This window comes from Tuber melanosporum (genome assembly GCF_000151645.1).
Source record: "Tuber melanosporum whole genome shotgun sequence assembly, scaffold_118, strain Mel28".
NCBI classification, from domain to species: domain Eukaryota; kingdom Fungi; phylum Ascomycota; class Pezizomycetes; order Pezizales; family Tuberaceae; genus Tuber; species Tuber melanosporum.
In genome coordinates this window covers 89,579-99,596 of record NW_003298775.1, presented here as the reverse complement: position 1 = coordinate 99,596, position 10,018 = coordinate 89,579, and the positions used below count along the sequence as shown (strand labels likewise).

Genomic DNA, 10,018 nt, shown 5'->3' with positions numbered 1-10,018 from the left:
CAGTAGTGTGGTAATAAGTGCTCTAATAGGAAGGGTTTCAAAACGGATGGTTCGCGAGGGAGGTATCATAGATATGAGAAGGTTTGGTTGCCTAAGTTTGTTAGGCCGTCCATACCAATATCACTCCAATCTGGTAAAATAAGGCCTCGCTCTGGGAAACCGGGCCCGTATTCCATCCAGGCATTCCACACAGATCAGTATGATAGCACAATCACTGGCACGGCCTACGGATGCCGATCCGGCTCCTGTGGTATTGCCAAGAGTGCCACCAAACATCAAACTCTACCCAACAAGAAGGGTTCATCGAAATGGCATCGTTTAGGAACAATCGGCGAAAAGAAAGGTGCAGATGGTTAGCATGAGTCGGGCCGGCTAAAAAGCGCCGCTGACTTCTACGTGGTCTGGCTCCTGGCGCTGATGGGGAAAGCCCACTCTTAAAGTGGGAAATGGTTTGTCCTGAACTTAGTGTGATGGATAGTGGCTTATGTTTGTCCCGAGGAAGAGAGGGAAAAACCTCAAGTTATCTTATCGGATAGGCGAGATCTTATGATATTGTTGAAAATGCCAGGGGGTTGCTCGGTTTTCGTCCTATGATCTTTCTTCGTCTAGTCCTTGGCTGTGGCTTTGGGACAGTGCGCGGATTATCACTCGGCGCCAGACATTCACACACTGTTGGACATATCCTCACAAGTACGTATCATACATACCGGTAAACGCCAGCTGAATGCACTAGCACTGAAAAATTTCTTCTTTTATATTTCCTCCTTTTCTGTGCTTTACATCTCATCTCTTTTTCACCTCACAAAACAATGGACAAACTTCTCCTCTCCGAATACCATTACCCTTTCGTTCTTTAAACCTTTTTCTCTTGCCTCCGTGCAACCTCCGGTCTGATCATTTCCCATTCCCAACACATGGGTTAAACGACTAAGGGGGTGACAGTATCCGGAATGAGCATAGCACGCTTTGCGGGTGAGAAATTCTTAGTTCAGTGCTGATACTTATAGTGGGCTTACGCCCACTGATTCACACAAACTTTCTTCCAAAGGGAGGGCTAAGGTATCCCGATATGAGGCCTTGTGTTGCTTTACCAGCTGTGGGATGTACTCGAACCTTAACACCATCTCCACGATGTCTGCTTTCCTGCAACTGAAGGACCAAAGTCTACCACAGCTGCCTAAAGGACCAAAGGTCTGGATGCTTATGATAGTATACGCTGTAGGAAAGCGCTGGGTGGTATGATAGGAGAAGCAAATAGTTCAGATAAGCAAAACCCTTAGCCCCATATCCAAAAAACACGGGTGACCATGTATCGTAATTATGTATCATATGGGCTCGCAAAGTTTTAGCCGGTTCACAATAGAACCGTGAAAGGTTTACAAAGCTTCATTGAGGTCAAGAGCTAGAACCCATGGCATTAGGGATATAAATTACTATCGTATCCTCATCCGGGGACAAATTTTTTTATAGTCAAACAAACCGAGAAGATTCGCGAATATGGAATATAAAGTTCCCTATCAGCGCTTCCAATTCCTCGTGGAGTCGTCATCCACTAGCTCTCGTTATATAAATTCCACCCACCCCCACCAGAACTTTCTTCCCCCACACCAACTCATCCAAACTCAACACACACAAAAGCTTCAACTTTCCTGGTTCAGCCCCCCAAAACGGATTCGGAAAACAATGAAGTACATGGAAAACGGAAATCCCGTCATTTGGGATATTTACCGTCATGCAAGGTATACCAGTCTCCAGAGGCGAATCCTTTATAACTCTGTCAAACAAAATATTTCCGAGAATCAAAAACTAACAAAGCGAATTCCGGTGGTAATGGAAAAAAGTGTTTGCGTGGCTCTCACAGATGCCCTTGACGAGCTTGTCGAAGAAGGGAAAATCCCCCACTCTTTGGCTCGCAGAATCATTTACAACTACGACGTCTCTGTCCAGGACAATATCGAAAAGTGCGGTGTTGAGATCAAAATGAAGGTAAATATCTGTCCCTCCTCTCCCCACGCGGAACCCGGCTATCGGATCTGTGGGATCAGCTCTTCCAAGATGAGGATAAAAATATAATAAAAATACAGGCCAAAGTCATGGAGTACAGGTTTGTAGACTCCGTCTGGTGGTTCAATCTCAAGGACATCGTTATCACGGAGGGTGCCTCTGGGCGCCGCTCGGGGATCGAGGTGGCTCGATCTGAAGGATCGCTGCGTGTCGTTGCTGTTGGCCATGAAGCCACCTCAAAGGCTGTGAAGGATAGGGCCCCTGGGCATAGTGTGTTCTAGTTTGAGGGTTTGGGCTTGAGTGGGCTTGAGGGATTGGGATATGAATGGTTTAGTCAGGCTAGTTTGTTTCTTTTTAGTTCGGTTTGGAGGAAGCTGATTTGGTCGCCACCCTTTAACTTGACTCTCAGCTCAAGTCACTAGCTCATCCTTTCCAGTTTCATTGTTTCCCTCTCTCCCCGTGACTATTTGAATGGGTTTTAATGTAGTAGTAGTAGGCGAGCAGATTATCGGGGGTATGTGTTTTAACTGCGATGTAGATTTAAGATCAATTCATTTGTATTCGCTCGGCCCTTGCAAGTTTTTATCCTCCTGGATGTAATGGTCTCCGCGCGACCTCCCAGTGAGGTCTCTGCAGGTTTGAAGCGAGTGAGCGGATGTGAAGCCAACAGTACCATGAAAAATGACAAATAACGAGAGTCGTGCATATGAGCAGTTTCTGGCAGGGACAGAAACTCCTGGGAAGCGTGACAGCTGCTCCTTATCCTAATTACGGTAGACTAGGATGCCTGGTGGATCTACACATGACGTAACGCAATGCATGCGCGCGCACACTTGTTTGCTCAAGTGTGCTGATTGTTCTTTGGAGGCCTCCCGTGCCTCTAGCTTATATAAAAGTATCTCTACTTTCCTTCCGTCTTCTAGGCCATATCAAGCCTCCTCAATACCTACCTTGGAACTGTACTCATGGGGTGTCACTCGGTTCGCTAATTTCGCTTGAACGGGGATAGGACATTTACGGTAAATTAAGTCTACCACATGATTGCTCGAGACTTTTTTTAAGCCTCATTTCCGTTCCCTTTCCAGGGATTTCCCGGAAAACCCTCTGATTACTCTGCCTTTGAATCCACCACTACCTATCCTGGTTGCGGCTTCACATAAGACTTTCTTTGCTGGGCACACGTCTTTCGGAGCCAAGTTTGGAACAAGTATTGCCGAAGTATCCGCCTAAGATTTTCTGTTCTGAGATCAATGACCCCAGATACCCCCCAAAAGTTTCGGGAAACATTAATTGCATTTGGTACCCGAAGATAGCCGGGACAATTCTCTGCACAAAAGCTAATAATAATCATAGGGTTTAAGAGTTTCACCGCCACATCCATGCTCTCGGGCCCAGACCGACCCTCTATATCGATTACTGGCCATTGGAGAAATAACATGCCGACGCCGCCGCCCTCCCAATAGAAGTGTCACTTGGACGGGGGATTTTCCCCGGAGCTTTGGAAAAATGCGAAGGATCTTGCGACGCCATAGAATGCGCGAGTAGTAATAACTCCTAGACCCCTCAGCGCGACCAACTAGAGGAGCACGCAAAGTCATGGCCGCTCACTCGAGGTATGCTAAACTAATGCAGTCCAGATAAGCATCTCGCTGAGCTGGCTGATGATCGATAAGGGGAAAGCGATAGAAAAAATCGCGCTCTCCGAGTGATCATTTTATCGCCAAGAAATACTATCTTGCGGCCTTACTTTTGGATCGGGCGCCAACACCACGCTTGGGATAACTTTATTTATGCGCTGGGTTTCAGTGAGAATGTGCTGGTGAGGGGTTGTGCGGCGAATATTTTTGGACAGCCCGGTACAGAGAGATTTTTTTACAGCGAAGCCCTGAGTGCTCGGTCAGCCGCCAAGAAAGATGGGAAGGCTGCGAAATTGAATGCTGCAGGAGAGCCCTTCTTGTTCTACGGCTGCCTTTGCTTGAGTCATCTATCGGGAGGGGTTATCACAGTGTTCCAACCCCGCCTGTCAAATACCAACTCTGTCGCACTTTCCACGGCACCGCACAGATACAGTGGACACACAAATAGAACGAACAGGCACGGTACTGAGATATGGCAAACCTACAGGCATGGCATTACGGGGCTCGAGAGGATGGTCACTACGCCCGGCATAGCGATGAACCAAACTCTCCAGTTTCTCCAATCTCTCCGAGCCCATACAACACACAACTCACGCCCCCTGGGTCGGGTTATGTAGACGCCTCAGGATATGGCTACAACCAATCTCCACCAACACACCCGCCACCGTCATACCCAACCCAAGCATCAGTATGACTCCTCCCTCACACACCACCATCTCACGCCCCGCTAACAAGACAGGAATATCAGAGCTCGGACACCTATCTAAGCCCTGGCGCGCGGGGCTATCTCCAGACGTTTGGGGGAACATCCGCTGCAGTGCTTACTCACTCCCGCCCCTCTTCAGAGCACGGCAAATATCCGTACGAGACAAGTACCGCCACTGCCGGCGAATACCCGAACTACGACTCACGGGATCCACCACTGAACTACGACCCCGCAAACCCACCGCCAGGGGGTGATCGTGGTTTGGGGTCCATGATGGTGGGCGCGGCGGGCGAGCGCTTCATGCATCACTCTGGAGGATCGTTCCTGGGCGCGGCAACTGGGGCATTAGCGGCGGGCGTTGTTGGATACGAGGTGGGGAAGCACAGGAAGAAGAAGAAGGAAAGGTCTAAGGAGAAGAAGGAAAGGGCTAAGGAGAAGAAGGAGAAGAAGGAGAAGAAGAAGAGAGCAAAAAATGATGAGTACGAGAAGCGTGAGAAGCATGAGAGACGTGAAAAGAAGGAGAGGAGAGAGAAGATAGAAGGGCATTCCGGGCACGACTCCTCCTTCAAGAAAGAGGGTCGCCATCGACACGATTCCTCCAGCTCGAGCTCTGGTGGTGGAGCCTATCACACGCATAGCCATGCCAGTAGCCACGCCAGTAGCCATTCGCACAAACACAGTAGCAGTCACCGGACGCATGGTGGGAGTGCGGACGAGAAGAAGAGTGGGGCGTTGAGTGGGTTATATGCCTATGGTTACTCGACGGGTGGTGGGCATGTCTTTAGCAGGCGGAAGGGCGAGAGGGATAGGTTTAGAAAATCTAGACACCACTCGAGGCACGGGAGCGTGAGTAGTTATAGCTCCAGTTCGAGCTCCAGTTCTAGCTCGTCTTCGTCGTCGTCTTCCTCCTCTTGCGACTCTAGTTAATCTGGTACCGTAGTGTTCCGGTGCTGCGGATGAGTTAGCGAGTGATGCGATTTCGGTTCCAATTTTTCTCCCTTGAATACTTTTTTCCTCTCTCCATTCCCCAAATCCCTTTGGACTAGATGTATGGCTTTTTCCGGTACGAGATTGGGTCGGTCGGTCGGGTACCGGTGCGGGGCGAGGCCTTTTCTTTATACATTTATTAAATTTTATTATTCTTACTTTCTATTCTTACTCATGACGTCTTCATTTCCCCAGTTCCCGAGTGGGCTACAGTATGATACTGTGTCGTGTTTCTTATCTTACTACCCTAGCATAGCATTCTTAAGCAGTTTAACGAAACTCATGATGACAACTGTACCAAGTACAGTACTGCACCATAACTCGCATAGCCACCGGTCGAATACTCGAGTACTCGTATTACTGTACTGTACCCTGCCTGCGTACTTTGCTTAATCTCTGCTACGCCTTGCCTTACCTGCATCTCACTACGCTTCAAAGAAGGCGCACCCGTTCCATGCGTCTTCTCGCCCTTCTGCCGGTACGGCAGGATTATCATAGGTAGCGTTGCACTCGCCCTGCCCCATCTCAGCTTAAATCCCTGCAAGGGCATAAACCTATCACATCCCTAACTAGCGCCCAAACCCAACCAGCTCTGTGCGATTTCCTTCTTCTTCTTTCCCTTTTTTTTTTTCCTGCGAAGGGATAGGGATGGACCTGTCAAGTCGAATCGAGTCAGGCCTTCGCATGAAGCATCACACCGCACCCGCAGCAATCGTACCGCATCGTACATTGCGGACGGTAGGTATGATACGGTAGCTAGGGACGGTGAGTGAGAAGAACCCTTCCCAGAAAGCACAAGCGAGCGACGGGGCATGGTTGGATACGGTACCGTGCTCGAGTTGGTGTTTGGAGTACTCGAGTACGGTAGGAATTTATGATATGCGGGATTGGATGATAGATCTATCTATGGTAGTGTACCGTATTCGTGGTGTTCGGAGTGGGGATTGATATCATAGCAGTGGGGGGTGTTGAGAGTTTTTGCTTGCTTGCTTGGGTGGGGGGTAGACTACCATACCCGTATTGTATTGGTGATACGAAGGGGTATGGTATGATAGCATAGCGCTGTACTCGAGTACAGTACAGTACCAAGTGTCGCATATATCGTAGTCTGAACCTGCCCCAAATTCGATCCCAACCCGAGGAGAAGAAAAAAATTTCTTCTTTTTTTTTTTTTTTCCTTCTCAACAGCTTACAGTAGCTTACCCTATCATACTTAATCTATCGGTACTCGAGTATAATACCGGCACATGTAGCGGAAATTATGATACCCCTCCGCTTTTTTTTTTCTTTTTTCGTTATCGATAATATGGCACAGTATTTACGGTTAGGGCATGGGGGGTAAGATTTGTGCTTGCTATTATCATATCTTAGCTTGCTTGCCGTGTCCGGCCGGATTGTGGGGGTGAGACTGTTGGGGAAACGAGATCACTCGAGTTAAGGTATGGCGCGAGCACCGTGGAGAGTCCGGGGGAGGCGGAGGTGAGAAGTCATCCTCGGAAGCCGCGGGCTGCTGTTGCTTACTGTCTCTGTTATGATACTGTATCATACATGTACTGTACCGGGGGGTTGAGGTTGAGGTGGAAGTGGGTTAGCCGCAAGTATCATGGCCGGGCGGGATGGGGGGGGGTGGGTTGTGGTTGGGAGGTGAAGACGTAGGGTAGGGTAGGGCAGGGTAGGGTCCTAGGGCAGGGGAGGTAAGATGGATTGAATTGGATGGGGTGAAAGGACGGGCAATGACTGGAAGAGCTGGAATGGGTGAATGAGTCGGGGGGGGAAGAAAGGGGTTTTGGGTATTCTTGTTTGCAATATGATACCGGTAGCTACGGAGAAAGGGCTAGATCTACCGTTCCTTCCTTCCTTCCTCCCTCCCTCCCTTCCTTCCTTCCTTCACCTTCCTATCCGTGACTTATTTTTTATGATAATATTACTCGTATAGGTATGGATATGATACTTCGTTGGGCCCGTTGGCGTCAATTAACCCTTGCGGGATGGCAGGGAGGAGAAAAAGAGGCTTTTATCACTTTTCCTTTTCCTTCCTTTTCCTTTTTTTCTTCTCCCAATTCAATTTAACATTTGTTATCCTACTTTAGCTCTGCACTCGTAGCTCCCCGTGAACGAGTACCGGTACCGCAGTTCAACGAAAGGAGGGAAGGGAAGGAGAAGCAAGCTGGAGTAGAGTGGAGTGGAGCTATGTGCGTGCTCTACTCGAGTACTGGTTATTGGGAGGTAAGTTGGGGGAGCACGGTAACCGCATTCACCGCTGATTTCGATTTTTTTAAATACTTATTTCACCTTATTCGATTCGATGTTTGGATGACCCATTGTATGAGTTCGAGTACTTCATAAATGCAGAGTCTTGCCTTTGGGTTGCGGCAAATGGAATGAATGAAAATAAGGATAACGGGAAAGCATTGTGCGGGTACTCGAGTACTGCTGACTACCGTAGTCGAGTACCATCCCTCGCCGCCGCATGTCGCGGTGCTCGGATATTGTGCTCGAAGTGCGCTTGCGGACCAATCATTGGTGCCTTTTCAGGTGCGCACACACATTAGTACCCTTTATCATCGCTTGGTGGAAGCGAAAAGCTTGGGAACTTCATCGTGGGATTTTTTTGCTCGCTCGCTCGTAAATTTTTTCTCAGGCCTTATCCTTCCCTCCAAATACTTCCCCCCTTGCACATGCGCACCTTTTCCATTGTTCAATTTTCTATCCGCCCGGGTTTTTTTTTTGGCCTTGACCGGATGAAGGAATGGATGGACGACAAAACCCGGCAATAAGGCGTTTCGCCTCATTATTCTCGAACTTCTCCTGATTCAGGTATTTATGCGAGTGGGTGGTCTTGCCGAAAGGGGATGTGGTTGTTTCCAATTTCGGGATTGGAAGAGCACCGCAGGATGAACAAGACAAGGGAAGGGATCTTTGGTTTGCGTTCTGCCAGGGCAGGGAAGGTGCTGTTGAAAAAAAAAAAATTTTGAGGAAAAGAGTTTGATGATTTGATGTTACATCCTGTGCTACAGATGTTGCCGGCCGTTGCCTTTTCCTTGTTTATCCTTTTAATTTTTACTCTACTCGTACTCGAGTACCGTACCGGTACTCTCCTAGTGAGTAACTTATTAGAGGCACATGGGCTGGAGAACACTTGATAGAATTTTCCCGCAATCGAGGATATCCTGTCGAAATCTGGGATTTCTCCTTTCATTCTTTCATTCTTTCACACTCTCTCTTTCACTTTCTTAGTCGAGTCCGGGGGTGAGCCGGGGCCAAAAAGAGCCGGGCTGAAATTCTGGGGGATAATGGAGGGAGAGAAAAAAAAATATCTGGGGGGGAGGGTGAGACTTCCAGAATAAAGGTGCGCGCTCCGTGCTGAGTTTTGACGGGGTGACTGGGGACTGGGGGGGTGAGGTGGTTGGTTGGTTACAGTGCGAGGATGATGGAAGTGAGCATAGCATATCAAAGCAAAAGTACTCGTACTTGTACTAGCAGAAAGTTGACGCTTGTGAGGACAGAGGGAGGGTTGGCTATTTCGGGTGTTGTACTAGTACATTGTAGGGGTGATACTTGGTCCTGCACAGCCTATCCCTGCGGCGGAGGAGGGTAATTTTGCCAGCGAAGAGAGAAAATTTGTTGACTGGACCATGGCATTACTTGACCACTGCATTGGTGCATACAAGTGAATATATGTTTTGTTTTTCTCTTCCGTTTTTTTACTCTATTGCCCCTCTGTTCCGTTCTCGTGCGAGGGAGAATTGGTCTTGGTTTATCACACCGAGTACGAGTACCATATGATATCGTGTTACTTTGGATTGAATACTTAATGGGGTGACGTTGAATAGATTCTTTCTTCTTCTGGACACCTACTCGTACTCTTGATTGAAGAGTCCTGATGTCACCACTGGTACGGGGAGTGCAGTCGTAGCAAGGCGGTGGATAATACCGTAGAGCGAGTGTAGCGAAGGGACACATAGGCTATGAGCACTTCTGACAAGGTGGGGAAAAAATGGAGAAGGGAAGACGCTAAGATAATAGGTAAGATAAGAGATAAAGATAAAAGTACTGTATGTAGGAGTTGCGAATAGGGAATAGAGCATCATACCGGGAAGGCCCCGGGTTCAGAATTGTACTCGTACTTTTGAACTCTGATATCCGTGTCTTGGGTCGAGTTGGTTTTCATAAGGCAAGTTGATGTTAATTCGACTAGGCGCCAGTGATCCACGAAGGTGGCGCAACGAGAGCGAATTCCTACAAGTATTATTGGGAACCGTGTCCTTGTACGGTATCATATCATACTCGAGTAGATTTCCAAAAACTTTTCTCTCTCTTTCTTCCCAAGAGATCTAAGCAGACCCGTGGCCAGATTGCCGTTTTAGGTTAGCCTTAATAATTACCCTCCCAATATCATTTCCCCCCCACCATCAGTAAAACTTTTTTCTTTTTCTCGGTTCCCTTTCTTTTCTTATCCACCCACACACACAGAGAGAATTCTTCTTGCCGCCAACGTCCTTTTCCTTCATTCAGCCCTCCTTCTCCTAAACAAGCACTTTCTCGAAATTCAGATATAAGAGTCTTCTCGCTCCCTGTGTCTGCACTCCTTTCCCCCTTTCCTCCTCCCTGCACCCTCTCCTCTCCTTTCTCTTTGAATAGATTTCCGGGTTTTTTTTGTCGGGTTTTTTTCTTCCTCTATAGA

At 48.2% G+C, this 10,018-nt stretch overlaps 2 protein-coding genes; both read left to right on the top strand.

Annotated features, from left to right (window-relative positions):
• The first annotated feature begins 3,414 nt into the window (after positions 1-3,414).
• Positions 3,415-5,613, top strand: GSTUM_00001745001 (uncharacterized protein). XM_002835769.2 has 2 exons: positions 3,415-4,329; positions 4,381-5,613. Exons 1-2 carry the CDS (start codon positions 4,114-4,116, stop codon positions 5,272-5,274), a joined length of 1,110 nt encoding a protein of 369 aa, XP_002835815.1. The 5' UTR covers positions 3,415-4,113; the 3' UTR covers positions 5,275-5,613.
• Positions 5,614-9,948: 4,335 nt separating this feature from the next.
• GSTUM_00001744001 (uncharacterized protein) overlaps positions 9,949-10,018 on the top strand; it is a gene marked incomplete at its 3' end in the record, with an annotated part of 997 nt that continues 927 nt past the window's right edge. The window contains exon 1 of the mRNA XM_002835768.2: positions 9,949-10,018. This exon is cut by the window's right edge and continues 571 nt beyond it.

Coding starts and splice junctions, on each gene's coding strand:
- GSTUM_00001745001 (XM_002835769.2), top strand. CDS start 4,114: ATGGCAAACCTACAGGCATGGCATTACGGGGCTCGAGAGGATGGTCAC. Junction 4,330..4,380: donor CATACCCAACCCAAGCATCA/GTATGACTCCTC, acceptor CTAACAAGACAG/GAATATCAGAGCTCGGACAC.